General features: G+C 35.6%; 1 protein-coding gene across 1 annotated transcript in view; it reads left to right on the top strand.

The window, feature by feature from the left end:
* The window catches only part of LOC150100214 (uncharacterized), an 850396-nt gene that overhangs the window by 779317 nt on the left and 47088 nt on the right, over positions 1–23991 (top strand). Inside the window, exon 46 of the mRNA XM_090402345.1 lies at positions 8721–8824. Coding sequence (XP_090258471.1) covers positions 8721–8824 — 104 coding nt within the window. The remainder of the gene's footprint in view (positions 1–8720; positions 8825–23991) is intronic.

Below are 23991 nucleotides of genomic sequence, written 5' to 3' on the forward strand. Positions count from 1 at the left end.
TCTGAAAAATGAAGGGTAGATATACTGCATACCTATCACTGATCCTAAAATAGAACAGATGTACAGCTGCTCACCCAAAAGCACTTGGGGAAGAGTTTAGCATTTAGCTAAACATCAGCAATATCTGCTTATTTCCTGAATTCCTTGCCTTAAAAAAGCAGAGTGGGAAAAATGTCTAATACTGTTCACTTTGAATGATTTGGAAGTTTTCAATGCTTTGATATTATTTGCATTGCTTAAATAGGCCATTCAAGAAAGAAGTGAAAGTTGCATTGTTTCAGTATTGAACAGCTGCTGTAGGACCTGATGACATCTATTATAAATTTAAGATGGTCAAGCATTGGCACCATCATCCATGTATCAACTGCACTATTTGTTCAACCAAATTTTCATTTAAACAAATTTCCAGATTCCTGTCAAAGAGCAGTTATTATTACCTTAAATCAAGATAAGAATGGAAATATTTCAACAAATTATTTCCAACAGCGCCCTTACCTGTCTATGCAACATCTTGGAAAAAATTGTTAACTCTCATCTTTTATGGTTTAACCTGAGAGCAATAACCTATTTTCTAAGGCACATTCTAGCTTCCAGAATCATTGCCCAACATTAGATCATTTACTAAGACTGTAAACATCCACTAGAAATTCTTTCTAGCTAGACATCTGGTATCTGTTTTTTTTAACATGGAGAAAACATATGACAATGCATTTGTTATTTGGTCTAGTATAAAGACCTATATAACTTTCTTAGAGGGAATCCTTTCTCTTTTTATCAAAAAAATTCTCTATGAAAAATCTTCCAACTTCATATAAGAACATGCCTTCCCAATTCTTTCCCTTAGAAGAGTAAGTTCCAAAAGGGTCTGTTTATAATGGAATAACTTTGTCCAACTTTAATACCCTCTATGTGGATGACAAAGTTATTCCATTATTTCTTCATTCTTGCGATGAGGGTCAAATAAAGTCATTAACTATCTTTCCTCCTGAGCACTTGGCGGTGGATAGTTCTCAGAACAAAAGGTAGTTGTGCACTTCTGTCACAAACATAACCTTCACTCAGATCCAAACTAAGACTAGGACAAACAGTAATCCCTATTGCAACAATGTTCTTAGGACTCACATTGGATTAAAAGCTAATATTCCTACCTGATGTTTGTCAGTTGTGATATAAACACTAGAGAACAGTGAATATCCTTCATATCCTGTCTTTCATCTCCTGGGGGGGGGGGTACAGATTAACTTTATTCCTTCTCTATTGAGCACTTATTCAATCAAGACTTGATTATTGGGCTCAAATATCTACTCAAGAGAGCGCATTTCAATAACTGGCATCTAATATACTACAACAGCAAACAAAGTGTTCTGAACACCACCAATAGTTTTGACATTGGATAAATGAACTATATTTTATCATTTTGATGCTAGCAACAGTCTTTGCAATATGCATTTAAAATAAGTTCCTTTGGATTGTCTATGAAAGAATTATTACAAACTTAGACATCATAGCAGAATATATGAATGCAAAATATGCTACCATTATGGCATGCCTGCATACCATTAGGTAGCTTTCTTCAGTAGTTTAGGGAAATTCCTCTCCCCTCCTTTAGGAACTTCCTTAGGAACTATTTTTAATACAAAGAGCAGAGCACTCTGCAAACTGTACATCCTCAAAATTTCTTTACACTTAACATTCTAGAAAACTAGAAACCACCTTAGTCAATGTCTCTAGACCCTTTCCAGTATCTCTTCATCTCTCTGAAAACCAGGTGATCAAATTTGTGCAGAGGAATTCATATGTGGTCCAATCAAAGCCTTATACAATGAAACTTACCCCTTGCTTCAGCATTCAGTCTCAGAATCATTGCCATAACCTGTGCTGTCCTCACTTCAAGCACAGCATCCCCCTAAATTTTAGGAAATCATCCACTATCACCCTCAGATCCCTTATCTCCTCCACATCCTCACCAGTTGTATAGACTGCATTTCATTTCTGCTTCTCAAAATTTAAAACTTTACACTTTGCAAAACTGAACTGGCAACCCTTCTTGTCTACTTACCAAGTCTATTCAAGTTCTCTTGTAAAGCTGCAACACTTTCTCTACTCTTCATAGTTTTCTTTCCACTTTGCATCATCAGCACACAACTGCATCACCATTCAATCCTTTTCCAATATTATTAAAATACATGTTAAATGGCAACAGTCCCAAAACAGATCCTTATTGCACACCACTAGTGATGTTTCTCTTCCAGGGTATTGTTCCCCCATACACAACTCAGTGCCCTTAACTCTTGACACACAGCCTATACTTCAAAACCTGTTTTACCACCAGCCTTATGAACTGTAAAAATGTTGATTCTCTTTCCACTCCTCTGGAACTTAGCCTAGTGTATGACTCATCTTAAAAAGGTATGTTGAAGCTGTTGTTAACTCCCTGGAAACATACAGTGATATATCATAAAGCCCCTACCGCCTTATTAACATTAGTTTTTACTCAATTCCTCATATACTTCACGTTCACTCACCATCAGTCCTTCTTCTTCTCTGTCATTACACTCAATCTCTGCCTGAAGTCACATTTGCATGCCTTGCTGGCTCTTAGTATTCCTCCTCCTGCAACTGATTATTACCACTCATTTTATGCTGCTTCCATAATGCCTTCTTCCAAGTTGCATGCTTGACTTCTTCAGTCATCTGTTCCCCCCCCCCCCCCTACTTTATTTAATCTGCCAACCTTGTGGTACATCCAGACATTCCTCTGCCATATAATCCCTGAGTAGGTCCAAACAGTCGATCTCCTTTCCATTCATTTCTTCATGCCATAATATAGCTTCAAGCTGTCTCCTCATTTGTCTTCTGACAAATGTGTTGTCATAATCATGAGATTTATAGATAGAAATAGGTAATATTAAAGATCCATCCTTATTTCATGGCTGAAGAAAAAAATAGAAACTTTGAGAATTTCTGCAAATTGAGCAGAGAGTTTATGGTAATACACTCCTCAGTATCAAAGTCACCTGAGCTTACACTACTTAAAAGAAATGAGCATTGCCCAAGCATCTGTATATCATCTCTAGTTAATTTTTGGAATTTCTATTTCAAAATTTTAAAATTTCTTCAGCTAGGAAATAAGGATGGATCTATAATATCTCCTACTTCTATGTATTTTAACATTGCTGAAATGAAGATTTAGCTCTTTTTTATTATTACGAGATATATATTTCCAGTTATATCTTTTCCTCACAGAAGTGCTCATGCTCATATGGCTGACCACAACAATGATCACTTCATGCTCACTCTCACCAAATAGAGGAAGATATGACATTCCATTTATAATAACATCCTGTGATGAGATCAAATCCAAAACCCTTGATCCTCATTTACTTTGCCACAAGATGCCATTTCTTCATTCCATCCTGTATTACCATAACTGAAATTGCACCTAATAATCACTATTTTATTATTTGTTAGACTAATTTGCCATTTCATTATTTGTTATTTCATTATTAGAGTAGTTTGCCATGCCCGTACTCACCGATGTGAGCCCCATTCTCAGGGATTCACATTGGTGAGTACGGGCATGGCAAACTCGAGATACCAAGCTAGACCTGATCTTACTTCATGCAATATACACTTGGTATATCATATCTGGAGACTGGTCTTTTACTCTTCTTTCCCTCTACTCTCTCTTACTTCTTACTCCTTCCTTCCAGTGCATTAGAGCAACTCGAGGTGAGGGGGGTGACTCTTTTCCTCTCAAACTGTAGTTTCCGCTATCTACTAAAAAAAAGTGGCTGAATTCAGATCAAGGAGTGGTGATTGACACTTGATGAAAACTTAACCATTGAAACCGAATGAACTCTAACCAACCTAAAGATACATGCCAGCTCGACCATCGCCCGGTCAAACAAGGGTCACGCCCACTATTAGGGAACCAAGATAGTGAAGGCATAAAATATGCTATTGGAACAAAACATCACCTAATAGACAGGAAAAACATAACAAACATAGAAACATGGAATGTAAGAATTCTTCACCAGGAAGGAGCATTGGAAATATTACTGCATGAATTAGACTAGTACCGATGGGAAGTGATTGGACTCTGCGAAACCAGATAGACTGGAAAAGCAGAATTCCACCATGGACAGTACAAAATCTTAACTTCAGGTGGGGAGGACAACAAACAAGAAGGAGTAGCACTTATATTAAAACCAAAGGCTCAAAACTCTCTATTGTCTAACAATCCTATCTCACCTAGGATAATTAAAGCAAGATTTAAAACATCAATCAGATCACTAACTATCATTCAAGTATACTCACCAACTTCGACATCATCAGAAGAAGACATTGAGGAGTTCTATATAGATTTGAAAAAAGCAGTACAGCAGACATCAAGTCAAGATCTCCTCATTGTAATGGGGGACTTAAATGCAAAAGTAGGCAAAGACTGGAATACCTGGCCAAGAGTAATCGGAAAGTTTGGATATGGAGAAAGCAATGAACGTGGCGAAAGACTGGTAAACTTCTGCTCAAATAATAGACTAACAATAACCAACACTCTCTTTAAACATCCAAAACCCCAAAGAAAATGGACATGGATATCACCAGACAGACAAACCAAGAATATAATAGACTATATTATTGTAAACCAAAGATGGAAATCAAGTATCCTAAACTGCAGATCCTTCTCTGCAGATTGTGGATCAGACCATAAGCTAGTATTAGCAAACATAAGAATAAAGTTAAAATCTGGAAGCACTTTTAGAGTCAAAAGGAGACTGAATGTAAAAAAACTACAAGACAACAATATTCTAAGAAAATATCAATTAGAACTAGATAAAAAACCTGAAGGAACTACCAAAACAGAATATAAACATTGAAGAACATTGGTGCAAATTAAAGAAAATAATATTAAATTCGGCAGAAAAAATAATAGGTTACATAGAAAGAGGAAGTAAAAAAGGATTGGATCTCAAATGAAGTAAAAAGGTTAAGTGATCAAAGGAAAAGCATAAAACTAAAAGAACTATAACAGAAATGAATATAATAGATTAACCAGAGAAATTAGAAAACTAGTTGAAAGAGATAAGAATAACTGGTTAGAAGAAAAATGCAAAATGGCAGAAAAGCTATCAAAAGAAAATAACCTTCATGGATTATATAAACAAATAGACCAAATTAGTAAGACAGGGACAACAAAAATTATAATGATCAAAAACAAAGAGGGACAACTAATTGAAAGTAAAACAAAAAGAATGGCCAGATGGGAAGAATACTTCGAAGATTTATATAATAAAAACAGCTCCCAGGATATTATGATTCCAGCCACTTAAATGGAAGAGGAAACAAATATCTTTACCAAAGAAATAATAGCATACAGCATAGAAAAACTCAAAACTAGGAAAGCACTTGGCATTGATCAAATACATGCAGGAAATACAATTAAAAGCAGGAAAGGAACAACTTTTGGAACCATTAAAAACATTATTTGAAAGGATCTACAAAAACGAAGCAGTGCTTACTGATTGGACCAACTCAGTCATAACTCCTATATACAAAAAAGGAGATAAAACAGAATGCAATAATTACAGCAGAATTAGCCACCTCAGTATTCCAAGTAAGGTTTTTACGAAAGTACTCCAAAACCAAATTAAGCCATATATAGAACTGGCACTAGGAGAAGAACAAGCTGGTTTCAGACCAGGGCAAAGCTCAATTGATCAATATTCACCTTAAGACAGCTAATAGAAAAGACACTAGAGTACAACCAAAGTTGCTAGATAAATTTCATAGACTTTCGTCAGGCATTTGATTCAATCCGTAAAAGAGAACTATGGAAAACTATGGAAGAATTTGGAATTCCCAACAAAACCATAAGAATAATAAAGAATCTGTATGAGAAATCTGAAAGTGCAGTATGAATGGAGGACAGCTTAACCAACTGGTTCCACACAGAGAGCGGAGTAAGACAGGGATGCAATCTGTCACCAGACCTGTTCAATCTTACAATGGAAGAAGCAACCAACAAGGCCTTAAACAATGAAGACTCTGGAGTCAAAATATATGTGAAAAATGTGACAAATTTAAAATTTGCAGATGACATTGCATTACTTGCAAGCACAGAAGAAAATCTACAGCGAATTTCTGATAAAATAAAGGAGGAGTGTATAAAATCTGGATTAAACATAAATGTAGACAAAACAAAAATTATACAAATAGGAAAAAGAAGCACCAATCTGAAAATTGAAAGTAAGAATCTAGAGCAGGTAGAAAACTTCACCTACATTGGAGGAGTTATTGAGTACAATGGTGAAATTATAAAAGATATAAACAGACGAATCAGTCAAGCATCCCAAACTTTTGGACGACTTAATAAAATATGGAAGTCAAGAGACATCAAACAAGTAACACAAGTAAGAATCTATGAAACAATGGTCCTCCCAATACTCCTCTATGGAAGTGAATGCTGGAATCTCAAAAAGGCTGAAGAGAAAAAATTATTAGGTACTGAAATGGGTTGGTTAAAAAGATTACTTGGAGTATCTCTGCTGGATCGACTAAGAAACGAAGACAAAAAGAAACGACTAAAACAAGAAATAACAATAATAGACAAAATCCAAGAAAGAAGACTACGATGGTTTGGCCATGTGACCAGAATGGGAACAGAAAGACTACCATCTAAATCCCTGAATACAACGGTGGAAGGTAAAAGATCCAAAGGACGGCCCAGAATTAGATGGATAGACAAAATAAAAGAGGACCTGAAAACCAAATCACAACAAGCGACACCAAACTGGACAGAATTGTTTGGACTCTCCCGGGACAGACAGAAGTGGAAAGAGTTCATTCAGCCTTATCATCATCCACATAAATGATGGAAGAGAGAAGAAGAAGACTAATTTGCCTATACATTTCCTCTCCCCCAACTGCCCTCCAGTTCTATAACAATCCCCGACATAAATATTTCAACCTGTTTATATCTACCTCACACCATGCTGCCTCAGAAAACCATCACCGCTATTCCTCCTTTGCATCTCCACTCTTCCTTGTTTTCTTCCCATTCCCTCTTCACAAAATACATCATACCCCCCCCCCCCCATACCACCTCAATACCTATCAAGATGTTATTTATCCAACTATATCGCTCTTACTGCAGCAGTTTTTGGGCAATTGCATACTCTCAATGCAAGAATTTTGTTTCCATTTATCGTAATACTTCTGGCATTTGTAAATAAACATAATAATTCATTTCTGGGTCTATAACAAGTCCTATCAACTCTACCTCTCAGATGTGATTTCTTCCCTTGACCATTAATCTCTGCCAGCACTTATCGAATAATTTTATCCAAATTCAAATACTCTCATTGCATCCAATGATATTCTTTTCTTGTCTGCTCACACATTCACTTCTGCTTCCAGCATCCACCTATTTTTGTGTAGCATCACCTTGTCCATCCCTCTGATTTCCCTGTCTGTCTTGCAGTCCTGTTTTCTCATTCTCTTCACTCGCACTACTAACTGCTCCATTCACAAATGCAACTCCAGTCTTTCTTACCCTACTCTCCTGATTTTTCATGTCATCTCTTAATTTCTCATATTTTCTATGCACTACAGTCATTAAACTTCCTTGCAGCAAGCCTCTGCAGTTGACTCACACTAGAACCATTTAAGTGCAATCCATGAATCTTCAAACTCATCTTACATGTCCACAAACTGCACCCATTTCTCCTCACACATCTCTGCTAATATTCTATGAATGATCTTTTCTCACATTTCAACTCATCACTGTCATACCTGGAGAATATCAGTTACTCTGTTTATGCTACTTCCAGGAAAACAAACCTTGTACACGATCTCATTCACTACACTTCTGATAACCAAATCTCCTTACAGCACCACCACTTTCAAATCATTAATTACCTCTTTGACATGGTCAGCTTTCATTTCATTCATTCATTCTCACTCCTCCATGCATATATATATATATATGATTCTCCTCATTCCACTCTGCAAAATGCAGAGGGAAATGAGTGAAGAAAATCATCTTCACTTCTGAAAAACAAATGCTGCACATCCTTTCACTCCAACATCTCTAATAATGGGATCACCTTACAATAGCAGTCTTGATATGTTCGTTATCTCTTTTACTCAATTCTTTTCTGCCCTTCTATTTATTATTCATCAGTTATCTAATTTCATTCTGCAAATATGTCATGTACCTATTAACCTTCTGTTCTGGTATTCTGTGCTTCAGATATGGTTTATTGATATCTTTTTAACAAAGATCAACAAGTTATTCACTAATTTATTATTTCTCTCTATTTCTCTCAATTTTATTACCAACTTAGCATGTGATAATCTATCATATGTCTAAAAAAAATCACCATATTTGCATCTCCCTTGTTCATCACTTCTGTCGTCACCCTATTACAGAGTTGACAGAATATTAGTCAGGTAGTTAACATTCAACTAAATCTGTGACTTACAAAAGATTTTAGTTTTTGTAAGATTTTTAAAGTTTTAAATAATACTAAATTCGGTTTCATCATTTTGAAAATCAATATTAAAATTTCATATCGTCCTTAGATATCTACTCAATTTCTATATCTAGAATAGGATTATAATAGATGTACTCGAAATTCCTATTTGATATAATGAAGTTTATTCTGAATATATTTCTAAAACATTTTAGAAATTGATTATGTTCTTATCTTACAAAGGGAACTACTGGATAGATCCTAACCAAGGTGATCCCAAAGATGCCATTGAAGTATACTGTGATATAGAACGCCGTGCTTCTTGTGTATATGCTAAACCAAGCCAGGTAAAGTTGTTATTTATTAGAATTCATTATATACTAAATAAAGCAAGATAAATTTTTATTACTATAATTATTAGATATAATTATTATAATATCACTGTCTGAATCACTGTGTATTTTCTACAAATATCCTCTTAACAATAAAACTTCCTCCTTCCATTACACCCTTCCTACAACTACAGCAAAACACTAGTAAATCTCCTATTTCATTCATTATCAACATCAAATTTCTGATATGTACCCTCATGGGGTGTTAAGGATGTTATGATCCAATATCACATGATTAAGTATGCATCCCTACTAATTTCCTATCAGCTATTTTCTTCCAAATTAACCTGTTATTTGTCAGGAATCCAACAATGTTAGATCACACATTTCAGCTTTCTAAGGCATGAACTAGTTGCATCAACCCCCCTCTGGATCTTAGTTATCCTCTTAATGCCTACAATCCTGAAATCAAATATGTCTTTTGCAAGCCTTTCTTCTCCCTAAGTGACCATACCAACTTTAAGTTACTCTTCTTCCCCCACACATATGTACATGTTTTTGCATGCTAACAGTGTAAAGTTTCTTGCTAATATCTTCAATTTTTGACATGATTCTGTTGTTCCCCTACCCCCCCCCCTTTTTTTTTCTCAGACTGTGAAATAATGTCCAACCTTTGATCAAATATTTTATTTTTAATTCTGTGATCATTAATTAAAACTGATTTGAACACTGTCTTATATTTTGCTAATTTAGAATAGCTAATTTCTCCATTTTGCCATTTCTTATTTCATATGAATTTATTCAACCGGCTCTCTACCATACCAACTTTGTTTATTCTATTATCTATTTCCCTATCAATTTCATCTTCACTAAACATCTACTGAAATAGCTGAAGTATTTTTCTTGTGCTGTAGGCTCTCTATTGAGAACACAGTTAATGTTCTCCATGTTCCTATCGGTTTCATAGTTTCCATTTTCATATTTCTGATTTTCATATACCAAACTTCTTACAGCAGTTATTCAATTTAGTTAAAAAGAGTCATGAAGACCTCTACTGCATTTATTTAAAAGTATAAATATCATCTGCATATAAAGTAAAGAACCAAATTGAATATTTCCAATTTTGATATCTGGTTTAATACCAATTTCCTTTTAATGTGATCCATTAAGTTTCAGTAAGGAAATACTGAAAGTAGACATATTACTTACTATTATAATAACGGAATTAACTAACATAAAAAATTCTTTATTAGTAGAATTTTCACCTGAGTATCACAGGCATCATCAGTACAAGTCATTATCATCATCAAATTCCTGCCATGTATACCCTCAAGGGGTGTACAGGATATGACAGTACTACATGAAAAAATTACATCATTACTAACTTCCTATCTACAATTTTCCTCCAAATCAGTCTGTTACTTGTCAAGACTCCAACATTATCAGATCTTATATTTCTATCGACTAAGGCACTTTGTACTGTATCAATCCACCTATATCTTGGTCTTCCTCTGGGTCGTTTTCCTGCCAACCAGACAGAGAACACTTGTTTTCCTAATCTTTCCTCTCCCATTCTATTTAAGTGACCATACCACCTGAGATTAGCTCTGCTAATGCATTCCTGGATGCTGACAATGTCAAGTTCTTTGCTAATATCCTCATTTTTAATAAATATGATATTGCCATTGATGCCATCTGTTCATGCCTCTAATCTTTCTCAGGACTCTCATATCTGCAGTCTCTAGTCTTTGGTCAAGTGTTTTACTTCTGACCCAACTCTCAGATCCATAAGTTAAAACTGGTTTGAACACTGTCTTGTATACAGCTAATTTAGTGCTCCGAGTAATTTCTCTCTTATTCCATATGAATTTATTCGATTGACTTCCCACCATTGCTGATTCTGTTGTCTATTTCTATATTTAATTTACCATCTTCAGTAAAAATTGTGCCTAAGTAGCTGAAATGTTTTACTTGTTCCACAGGTTCTCCATTCACAACACAGTTGACATTTTCAATGATTCTGCCTATTTTCATTGTCTTTGTCTTTTTATTGCTGACCTTCATACCATATCTATTACAACAGCTATTCAATTTAGTCAGAGAATCTTGCTGACTTGTAGCAGATTTATTTAGAAGTATAACATCATCTGCATAAAGCAAAGAGCTGACATTAACATCTCCAATTTTGATATCAGGTTTAATACCACTTTCCTTCATAATGTGATCCATATAGATAATGAATAACAGAGGGGATAATGTACATCCTTGTCTCACACCAGATTTAACATTAAACTATCTTCCTGTACTTCCTTCAATTCTAACTGCTGACTTACAACTCAAGTAAAGACTAAGTATTGCTTGATATAATGCCCCATTGACACCATATAACTGCAGCATATTGAATAGCGTCTCTCTTGGCACCTTGTGATATGCCTTTTCCAAATCAACAAAACTTAAATACAGATCTTTGTTATATTCCCATGCTTTCTCGACTATTTGTCGTAAAGTGAAGATCTGATCCTGACAGCCTCTATTTGGCCTGAATCCAGCTTGTTCTTCACCAAGCTTTTCTTCCATAATTCTTCTCAACCGTTTCTCAAGTATACTTGCATAGATCTTGCCAGGAACACTCAGTAGGGAAATACCTCCGTAATTCTCACATTCAGTTTTATTTTCCTTTTTATATATGGGTACTATGAGAGCTCTACTCCAATCATCGGGAATTCATCCCTCTGTCCAGGCTTTCTGAACTATGCAGTGCAGCCACTGTAAGACTTTTATACCACCATACTTCAGCATTTCTGGTCGAATATCATCTACTCCTGCTGCCTTTCCACATTTCAAGCCTTTGATGGCTTTTTCTACTTCAAGTATGGATATGTATTCCTGACTGCATGCCTGGTCAGTGTTTTTTATCACTGTGCTGTCATTACTGCTTGTTTCATTTAGCAGTTTTTCAAAGTAATTACTCCATACTTCAAGGATATCTTTTTCTCCCGTTTTCATGTCACCTGTATCATCTCTAACTCCTTTTACAGCACTCCTTCTTCCATTCCTAAGCTTCTTCAACAACCTCCAGAATATTTTGCCACCTTCTTAATATTTATTTTCTATATTCTTGCCAAAGTCCTCCCATGACTTTTGTTTAGCTAGTTTTACACACTGTTTAGCTTTCTTACATTTGTCTCTGTATTCTGTAAGAGTAAAAGCTGACTTATTTGCCAGGAACTTTTGATATGCTTTCTTCTTTTCCTTCACTGCCTCTTTAACTTCCTGTGTCCACCAGGGAGTTCTGATTTTTTTATCCTTGCACACAACCTCACCACATGCCTCTCTGGCAGAATCAATGTTTTCTTCAGAGTTTGCCACTGAATCTCCAAGGTTTGATTCCTGTTCTCAAACTCTTTCATTTTCTTTTCAATAATCTTTCTGTATTTTAGTCTACAGTTCACATCTGAGAGCTGCTCAACTTTTATCGCTTTAAAACTTTCTTACATTTATTCTTTTCAATATGAATTTCAATTTTATCCTGCTCAAGACTAAATAGTGATCACTTCCAATTTCAAATCCTCTGTACACTCTGGTGTCCTGCACCAGGGAGAAAACATCACTATCAACAATAACATAGTCAATGAGACTTTTCTTATTCCTAGCCTCTTCTCTCCATGTGAATTTGTGCACATTTTTATGTTGGACCATGGTGTTAGTAATAACCAGTCCATGTCCTGAGCAGAAATCCAACAGATATTTGCCATTATTATTAGCTTTGCTCTTTTCTCCAAATTTTCCCAAAATATTTTTGTATGTCTCACAGTCATTTCCTACTCTGCTATTTAGATCCCCAACAAGGACCAACTTTTCCTTTTTCATTGTGTCAGTTGCTTTTTCTAGAGCATCAAAAAATTCCTCCACTTCTACCTTAGTAGAACCTTCTGTGGGACCATTGGCACAAATAAGTCTCATTGTCCAGTTGCCCATTCTCATATTTGCCCACATTACTCTACTTGAAACTGACTGCCATTCAAGAAGATTAGCCTCGTATTTTGTGTTGAATACTATGGCTACTCCTTCTTTTCCTTGATTGTCATTGCCTGAATATAACATTTTGTATTTATTGCTCAGAAAGATGTCACCAGTTTTGGTCTTTTTTGTTTCAGTCACCCCTATTATGTCGATCTGGTACTTATCTAATTCCTCAGCTAGCTTCATTTCTTTGCCATTCAGGCTTCTTACGTTGATAGTACCGATCTTTAACTCTGGTGATGTTGAGTTGGGGTTTGTTTTCAGATTTGTTCCAGTAGCTGACTTTTCGCTGTTTGCCCTGGTTCCCTGGCAAAAACAACGGGGGCCTTGTTTAACTGGGCGACACCCCAGCTGGCATGAAATTTTGTCATGTCGTACCATCATTTTTTATTTTGGTTTAACCAATAAGAATACAATTTGGTCGGCTAAATCCCAAATTGCCAGCTCATCCTCGTTCGTTCAGTATCAAAGTAGATACCCAACAGGGTGCACCACGAGAAGGTGAGGATTGAACATTAGGTCAGAAGCCCTGGTCGGTTCTCTGCATTCCTTTAAAGGCTATGTGGAGGTCTCCTCTCAGTTATACAGCTTTGACCCTTAAGCGCCCCATCAGTACAAGTATAAAGGCTAATTAAACAATAACTGATATATTTTCAAAGCACCACCTAAGTAGTTAAGGTTAAATTTCCTAAATTTATTTCAACAAAAAAAATAAATAAAAATTAATTAAAATTTATATATATATATATATATGTGTATACAATTACAAAGGTTAGGAAAGATTTGCTGATTTATAGAGTACTATCTCCCACAAGGGGGAAAGATGTAGACCATCGGATCTGTTTAGATTAGGGGAGTGAAGTAATGGTTCACATGTTTCTTTGTAAAGCTGTTCCATGAGGAACCAATTTTTGTGAATAACTTTTGTCTTGTTCCACTGAACTCTATGTCTAGTGTTGATGGCATGCTCTGCAAGTCCAGACTGTTCAGGTTCAAGGTACTGAATATACGACTTGTGTTCTTCTAACCGGATCAGAGCAGATCTTCCTGTTTGTCCGAAATATGATAACCCACAAGAGCAGGGAATCTGGTAGACACATGGATAGCTGAGATGTGGCAGCTTGTCCTTTGGAGACTTGAGGAATATAGAGATTTTTCTGATGGGTTGAAAGGCAACACAAATATTTAGTGGTTTTAACACTTTAGCTATGCATTCGCTAATGCCTTGCACATAAGGGGATAGGTATACGCATTGTTTCTTCTGTATTTGAAGAGGATGCTGAAGCATGACTACTTAAAGCTCTTTTTATGAAGGAATTCTTATAACCATTAGATATGAAGGAGGAATTAATATATTATAATTCTTTTTGTAATAGTTCTTCTGAAGAACAAAAGGAGTGGGCTCTATGAACCAGTGTTTTTATAGTACCTGCCTTTTGACTGGGATGGTGATGTGATTCAGCATGGATGTACTGGCCTGTATAAGTCTCCTTCCTATAGAGTGTGAATTGTAGGTCACCATCTGGTTGGCAAAGAATTAAGAGGTCTAGAAAGGCTAACTGCTTATTTACTTCTACTTCTAGGGTGAACTGGATCTTGGATAAAGTGCATTTATTTTTGAGAGAAACTGTTGTAATTCTTCCGTAGTGGCCTTCCATATGGCAAAAATGTCGTCCACATATCTGAAGCAAAGGTTTAGGTTTGGGTGAAATGTTGTCAAAGATATGTTGTTCGAAGTGCTCCATGGAGATATTGGATTACCTATTTTGTTGGTATAACTGGATTTTGAAGGAAAAATAACCAGACTTTATTACAAATTCAAATAATTTGACTTATGCTGGGGGAAATTCTTGGTTCAGTAATTCAATGCTGTCCGCTAACGGAGCATTCGTAAATAGAGAAACAACATGTAGACTAATCATAATCTTCGAATCGTCTAGATGAAGATCGGAAATTTTATTTCTGAAATCCAAAGAGTTTTATATACGTAGCAGACGTATGAAGAGACTTGAATTTACCTATTCCCACTGACGGGACCTGAATAAAGGTCGAAACTGGTCTGGGTAGCGGCCCTTCTCTTAATGCATAGCATTATACATGTCTGTAAGGAGATGTGCTTTGCATTATGGGAGATACTAAGACAAGGAGTGATGAGAGCTTGGTCCATCTTTACCACGAGTTGCCTCAGTCCTGAAGATACTTCAGGTACAAATTTTGTTTGCTTACACTTGGATAAAGGATTAAACTAAATTTATTATAGTCTAACCAAGTGGGGAAAAAACTTCCAACATCTTTCTCTAAATCCAGAGTAATTTAATAATAAGGTGAGACACCTCGTATAGGTAAATATGATGTGACTTCTGCATTGCTTCCATCTTAGTGTCACCACCTCGTCTGGCTCCCACTGATGAGACCTGAATAAAGGTTGAAACTGGTCTGGGTAGTGGCCCTTCTCTTAATGCATAGCATTGTACATGTCTGCAAGGAGATGTGCTTTGCATTATGGGAGATACTAAGACTAGGAGTGATGAGAACTTGGTCTACCTTTACCATGAGTTGCCTCAGTCTTGAAGATACTTCAGGTGCAAACTTTGTTTGCTTATGCTTGGATAAAGGATTAATCTAAATTTATTATAACATTGAAGATAGTTTGATGTAAATTCAGATGTAAGACAAGAATGCATACACTCTTCCCACTACTGCCTTCAATTCTAACAAATGACATAAATAAATTAAAGCTACATTTAGACCATTAATTATAGGATTTTGAACAGGTTTTCTCTTAGCACTTTATCATGTACCTTTTCCAGATCTATAAAATTTAAATACAGATCCTTTTTATATTTTCCTGCTTTCTTACCTGTTTGTCTTATAGTAAAAATCTGATCCTAACACTTCCCATTTGGCCTGAATCCAGCTTGTTCTTACCCAAGTTTTTCATTTATTATTCACAATTTTCTTAGTCTCCTCTTAAATATGCTTGATTACTGAATATAATGCTGACTACATTTCTCTCAAATATTTTTTGCCACTGCTTATTTCATTTAACAGTCTCTTAATATTTATTATAGATATCCAGTAAATTTATGCTGGTTTATTAGATCACCTTTATCATCTCTAATTCCTTTTTTTGGCTCTGCTCTTCCTTCTATTCTGAAGCCCTTTCAATGTCTCCAGAACACTTTTCCAACTTAATGATTTCCAACTTCATTTATCTTCTATATTCTTCAACTTTTCCCATGACTATTGTTTAGCTACCTTTATACATAGTTTTCTTACATTTTTCTCTGCATTCTAAGAGCACACCTGCTTACTTACTGTTTATTCATATATAAATATCACATTTATCATTTATATATGAGTGAGGAAAAAAAATATTTTCTGGAATATTTTTAGTCAAGTAATTAATTTGACTCACTTTTACTGTCTCTCTCAAACATTGCCTTATCTATTTGGAAATTTAGAAATTCAAAAGGCAACAAATGCATGTCTTATATGGAATATCACTTTGTCTTTTACTGATCAACATTTTTCTCATCACAGTTATAATTCTATGTGCTTTGGAATAATTCTGTGGTTCATGTAATTTATTCCTTTATCCACTAGCTCCACTATATGTTTTGTGTTCTCATTCTCTTGTACTTGCTACTGCCTATTACTCTGATAATCAGCCATTGCTAGAATGTTGAATTTACCTACAAGTGTCATTATATCAGTCTTGTCCCTTGTTATTCTTCTTATCTTTACACCATCTGAGGAAAGGTTTTATCTTCTAACAGCTCTACAAGGAATGAATCAAGAGAGGTGATGTGTGGAGATTCCATTATAGAGATGTGGTGGAGGGTGCCCAAAGTTTGTTTTCCACAAGGGAAGATGAGTGTTGTGATTGAAACTTGGGATATGAAGAGTAAAATTAGAAAGAGGATTAGTAATAGTAGTAGAAAAGAGTGAATCAGTTGGACAGAAAGAGAATGTGAGGTTGGATATCTGAAAAGTATTGAGGAGAATAAAATATAATAAAATGGTAGGAAAGGGGGATCATTGTGCTGCCTAGGTAAATTGAGATGATGAGTAAATATGATGGATGGCACGGTGTCATTCAGAGCTGTGTGAGGAGAAATTAGTCTAATATGTGAATATATTTGCAGGTCTGAGTGGCCAGGTGGTTAGTATATCCACTCTAATGAATAGGCTGCAGGTTGGAATCCTACTATAGATATGTATGTTGGTGGTTGTCTTTAGGTGGGAGATGAATTTCATTATCCAGCATGAGACCACTGCCTTGCTAATTACGACGCCTGAAGTGATGTTCAAAAGTTCTAAGTTTCTCTAGAGTAAGTTTCCAAATTACATAAAAAAATAAATAATTAAAAATACAAAAATGTATAAAAAATTAATAAAAATCATTAACCTGCCCATGGTACTAATCTACTACACGTTTAAAATCTTTCGTGAATGGGAGTCACATAAAAAAATAGCAGGATGAATTTTAGGCATGGATGGAATATGAGTGATGGATTACATTTGAATGGATTTGGTATGAACCAACTCAAGAGACTGCCTTTTAATGCATATCTCAAAAGAAAATGAAAGGTTGGTCTGATAAGTTTGGGAGAAGATAAATTTGGAGTTGAACCTTATGAATGGATGTTGATGAGTAGCTGCTCTTACATGATTGGGAAAAAGCATAGGAACAGTAGTTGGTTGGTAGTTTTCATTGGAGTTTTCAATGCCTATGAAATACCTATAAAAAAAAAAGGCATAATGCAGAAACAGAGCACCTGTGAGAATGTGATTGGAGAGAGTCTGAGTGAGAGAGAGAGAGAGAGTTATCTATTAGGCAGATTATCCTTTTCTGTATATAATCAAAAATTCTTCAGGATGTTCAGGATACACCTTTCCAGATGTGAGAAAATAATATTCTAAGGTCAGTCAGGTATGGGATTTATAAAGTGTTAGGTGTTTTCATTGAAATTCACTAGATTATCTTCAATCCATGATAAGAATCATTCTTATGATAACATCAGTTTCAGAAAGAATGGTTATAAAAATCTTGAAACTAACTTATTTGAGCTACAGAGTTTCACCAATGGAATTTACTGCCATCAATAAACCTCTGGATAGGGTTTCAAGTTGTATGAGAGAGAGTCATATACAGGAGTAAAGAGGTAGCATTATTAAACTCCAACATTATTAGATAAATCTGATGAGAGGAAGCTGGCAATTCAATCAAAAACAGCAGCAAGGAAACCATAAGATAGCAGCTTCGTAAGTAGATTGATGCCAGACATGATGAAATGCCTTGAAAATCAAAAGTGACTGCATGAGTTTCACCAAATCTTCCCAAAGCTTGTGTCCAAAGTATCTCTTCAAAGTTGTTTGAAGTGATATGCTGTAGAACAAGAATGGCTGAATTCACATAGGTGATAACTGATGTGTCTCCATGTAGGTGAAGTGACTCGTTGTTGATGACCTTTTCCATCACTTTCCAGAGTATTAAGGTGAGGGCAGTGGGACAATAGTTTGGTGGCTGTCTTATATTCCTTTTCAGAGGCAGGCTGATAAATGCTTGCTTCCATACTCTTCAGTATGCCAGACAGCTTATCAGGCACTACAGGATGGTAACTGTGATGCACAAGTATTTGGTAGAGTTAGAAGGATACCATCTGGGGAGACATATTAGTATCAAGAAGATTACCAGAGCATTTTTCTGATGATGTTCTGATGAAAGATCAGAGGAGGCATACTTTGATCACCTTGTGATGTAGTAAGAAGTGATTTGCTTTAGTTATCTGTACAAGAGTTAGAGGAACAACTGATGCCAAAAGGTTTTCCTTTCAGTGATGTCACCATGGTGTCATTAGAATATGTAAGAGGTAGAAACAAGGAAGAGCAGAAAGTTACATACAAATATGGGGCTTAGCAGTGGACTAGGAGGCTTGACTTCCCCCATTTGAGCAGCAAGAAAATTTATAGTATTTTGCTCTTATGAAGACTGCTTTGGATTTGTTAATGACTTTCTTACTCTTGTATTGGGCTATGGTATGACTGAGTGAGAAGCTGGAATTTTTGACTTCCATTATTGAAAATGCTGAATTTTTACCTTAGACTGCAAAATTTTATTTATTTATTATTATTATTATTTTTTTAATTTTTATTTTTAGAGAACCAGGGATTGAATAGAGGTCAGGAGTTTGCAGTGAAGTGGGGAATGATGACCCCTTCACTCTAGTAAAGATTTCATTTATTTAGTCAGAACATTTATTTGGAAAAAGGAGAGCAGAAACAGACCACGGACACAGAAATCTCAAACATCATCCCAAATAGCACCACTGTAGTGCTATTTGAAGGGGCTGATCTGTAGAAAAAGAAATGTTGATAAAAATATGGTTTGGGGTTGGCATGATGATGGTAAGCATCTTCAGTGTGTTTGCAGGGAGATTTGATTAAGAAAAGGTTCAGTGTGGGAGAATAATGAGGATTATCCGATATTCTGATAATCAGGTTAACAATTGTGTTAGATCATAACTAATACCTGATAATTTAGTTATGATCTAATATAACTTCAAGCATGATCTTTGAAAAGAATGAAAGACAAAATACAAAGACAACTCTACCAAAATACCATCTTTTTTAATAATACATCCAAGAGGTGAATATCCTATTTGAGAAAATTTTGTCCTTATTTATCCAGAAGGTTTGGCATGATCCACATATTTTATAAAGAAACTGTTCAAGGGACATCCTTGTGGAAGTCTCTTCAAAGAAACAAACATTCAAAGCAATTCCTTCATGCAGAATCTGTTTTTGGGAAATGCAAATTACAGAAATCTCTATTAAACCTGAAAGTATTTTAGAAGAACTTACTTGATGTTCTAGATGAAGTGACATACTCTGAATTGAAGGATCAAGAAGTGCCAACCATAAGATGAACTGTAATATCTTGGATAGAACTTGTTTATACAAATCTTTAATTGGTAAATAAATGAGTCCAATTTGGACCTCATCAAAAGGCTGAGGAATCAACTAGATATGAGATATCCCTAAAATTTCCATTTTCTGAACTTCAGATGGTGTTATATCTGGGTGGCTCAACTTTTCCAGATGTTTCATAAATGCTCTTGATATTGTTCCTAGCACTCCTATGACAACTGGAATTATTGTTGCCTTCTTGTTCCAAAGTCATTGAATTTCAATATTTATCATAGTGAATCTTAAAATCTTTAACACTCCCTGCATTAACAACATATTCCAGTAATTTGTTCCAATTCACTGACAATTCTCCATGTAAAAAGTCTACTCCCCCACTACTGTTCTACTCTTTTTATAATCCCCCCCATGGATTAATCCAATAAAATCCCCTAACTTAAATTTCTCTATAGTATCACCTCTTTTCCTCCTATCTACTTTTCAACTCTCCACAATCCACGACCTCTCTCCATAGCCAGCATTCAAAAGTCCTGATATCATCTTAGTCACTTGTCACTGGATCCTCTCCAATGTTTCCACATCACACTGAAAAGCAGACTAAATCTGAGCAGAATAGTCCAAGTTTGGTCTGACTAGTGCTTTGTATACTGGCACAACCATCTCCTGGTCTCTATATATTAGTGTACTTCTTATCATAGTGGCAGTACGAGGTGCAGTTTTTGTAACACTTGCAATATGTCTCTAAACTTCAGTCAACTGTTAACCATCATTCCTAAATCTTGAATCTCATCCACTTCTTGCAGTACACTACCGTCAATGTAGTACAGTGTTATATTTCTGCACTCCAAAATGCAACACCTTGCACTTATTAATATTAAAACTAAAACCTCACTCCTTTGTCCAAATCAAAAGTCTATTCAAATCTTTCTGAAGGGAATTAACATCAGAAGTGTTCTTTATAATTCTCCCCAACTTTTCATCATCAGCAAAGAACTCAAGATCCCCAGTCAGTCCACACGATATATCATTTACAAACCATTAAACCAAGAGGCCCAAGAAGAGTACAGAACCCTGAAGCATGCCGCTGGTTACTCTCCTTTTTTGAGATATTGCTCCATCATACACAACTTTCTGGTATTGTTCAGAGAGCCAGTCACTGTCCAGCTAACCATACATTATCCATTCCCATCCTCTGCAGTTTGTACACCAACTTATCATGTGTTAATCTGTCAAACACTTTTGCAAAGTCCAAGAATATCACTATATATAATTCTTCTTTATCTAACACATTTAGTAACTTATCATAACATGCAAGCAAATTGTTAAAACAATACCTATCCTTTATAAATCCATGTAGACTATCATGAAGAATACTATGTCTATGAACCCAATCTTGTATTCTAATCCTAACCAATCTCTCTAAAAGCTTGACTACAACATACAGACTGGTATGTTATTGGAAACTTCTGTTCTAGAACCATGCTTGTGAAGTGTTACTATTTTGGCTTTTTTCCACTCCTTAGGAATCCTACCCACTGCAAGACTTTCTGTGTACGTTCCTTAAAAGTACATGGTGATATGTCATCCATTCCCATAGTCTTATTACACATCTAATCCAATTAACACCTGATTCTTTCACTTCTAATTCTCTACTACTTGCCTCCCTTCTATATATTGCACAGCATCATTTACACGAGTATGATATACATTCAATAATTCCATTATATCCTTTGCAACCATCCCTCTATTGCCTACTATCCACCACTGTCAACCTGCCATAATTGTTCTTCATCTTGCTTGCCATATAGTGAGAGAATTCCCTTGAATTAACCTTGGCCTGACCAGCTGGTCTTCTCTCATACTGCATCCAGAGGCATAGCTAGGGGGATGCGGAGGGGCGGTCTGCCCCGGACGGCACTTTGAACCTTTTTGAACTTTCACAGTTAATTCTAAAATACAGTCTCGAGAACTCATTTCCAAATATCGTAATACTACTGTGAATTTTCCTCACAATTTCTGTAAGTGTTGCTAGTTGTGAGAGGAGTTTTACTATGAATACTGCCAATGTTATCGACAATTTTGCCTAACAGAAAAGCAAAAAAAATAACATTTTAGAATGTTGAAATTAAAGTTTTACTTCAAAAATAATTTATTTCTCTATACATCATTTTGACTTTTTGTAGTATTTTTGGTGTGTATTGAGAGGGGCGGCAAAAGCTCTAGCTCCACCACTGACTGCACATTGTATTTCTTTACCATACCTTCTAATTCTGCACTTTATACTCCTCATGGATCTGATTGCCACCAACTCTCTTGTACCCCCTCCATAACATTTTTTTTTTAAAACACTGCTTGCTTGATTTCACTATTCATCCATTTCACTGCTACTCTATTTACTTGCTTTACTCTTGGTATCCAGTTATATATTTCTTTTGTCAGATGATACTGCCATTTAAATTTCCATGCACTGTCAGTATCTTTTCTGAACAGCTGAATCTACCCAATATGTTGATGCTAGTTGACTACAGATCTTCCCATAATCACCCATCTTATTATTCCACAGATGTCCTTTTTTTGGCAGTAACCTTTTTTTGTTTCACCACTTTCCAAAGATGTCAGACACCAAATATGTGAAGGTAAAAACAAAAGAATTGATATGTTTTGCAGGTACAAATGAGAGAGAGAATATGAAAGAAGTTAAAAAAAAGAAAGAGAAAGTAAATATTGTAAGTATTGCTGCAATATGAGAGGAATGAATTCAGAAGCAGGATTATGGTAAGAATAAGTCAATGTGTAGGTTGTGAAATGGAATAGTGTGCAGGTTGTACATGTATGGAGTAAATTTAATGGACCAAGGAACTTATATGTGACTGGTAGCTTGCACTTCAGTGCAAGCTGCCAGTCACATATCTGGTGGTAGAGAAAATATTATTCAATGAAAAATTAAAAGCAAATTCAGCACAACTAGGACTATTAAGAAGATTTTTTTAATTTTATTATCCCATGGCATTATTACACCAGATCATAGCGGTCAAGTTCATGTATTTTATACAGCACCTTTTCTGGGTTGTTCTAGAGTTCACATTTGGAAATATTCATACAGTTTAGCAAATGCATTGGTTGTGCTTCCTCGATGTTACAGCTTTTGCAGGTGGGGAAGACTTTTATGCCATTGCTAAACTTGATTGGTCTTGTGTGGCCAGTCTTGAGGCGAGAGATCATGCTAGTAGCACTGTGATTAAACTTGGAGTTGATGGTAGCTCCTGGATTTTCTGCTGAGTACCAGTGTGAGTCATGTCCTGAAGAATTGTTCTTTTTATGTCTTTTTGGGTGGTTTTAAAAAGAACGAAATCTGTGTTATCACTTGATGTTGAGGCCATTTTTGCTACTTCATCTGCAGTTTCATTTCTCTTTAATCCCACATGGGATGGGATCCATTGGAAGATTATTTCGGAATCCTTATGTAGTCTCTTTATGTTTTTTTGCTATGTCTCTAAGTATTTCTTGATGGCTAGTGTAGCAGTTCTTAATAGCTTGAAGGGCTGCTAAGGAATCTGTGAAAAATATAAACTCCTTCGGGTTTTGTTTGTCCAAATATTGCAGTGCTGTGTTAATGGCTATTAATTCTGCATGGTATGAGTTGCATCCAATACTGTTAGTTGTTTTTAGTTCTATATTATGAGAGCCATAAGATGAGTATGCCACTCCCAGAATTGTCATTTGGATTTTTGGAGCCATCTGTGTAGATCTTTATCGAGTCAGGTCCATATTCCATTATTTTTGAAAAAGGGCTAATGATCTCAAGATTTCAGGGTTTTTCTAGGCTTTTTTTCTCATGTTTCCCTATTTCAGAGTTGATAACAATATTTTTCCTGTCTTGATTTGGAGGAAATGCTGGATAGTTGGCTATTTTATTTGGAATCCAAGGGAATTTTATTTTCTATGCATTGTTGATATTTTCTTTATTTTGTTTGTTGGTTTCCAGTTTTTAAAATGTTCACTTATTCTATGATGTGCAAAGTTGGCTCTTTTTTCTACAAATTTGGTAAGATTTTCTTGCCACCTAATTTTTAAAGGAACAAAGTTGGATTCAAATTCTGCTATTTTTCCACGAGTTGTATTCCTTAGTCCACATATGATTTTAGCTGCATTTTTCTGAATTTTTATAAGCTTGTCTAAATTGGTTTGTGATGTTTGTATCCAGATAGGCAAAGCATATTCCATTATGG

This window comes from Typopeltis vanoorti, chromosome 13, assembly GCF_054136105.1.
Source record: "Typopeltis vanoorti isolate ZY-2024b chromosome 13, IOZ_Tvanoo_1.0, whole genome shotgun sequence".
Lineage (NCBI taxonomy): Eukaryota > Metazoa > Arthropoda > Arachnida > Uropygi > Thelyphonidae > Typopeltis > Typopeltis vanoorti.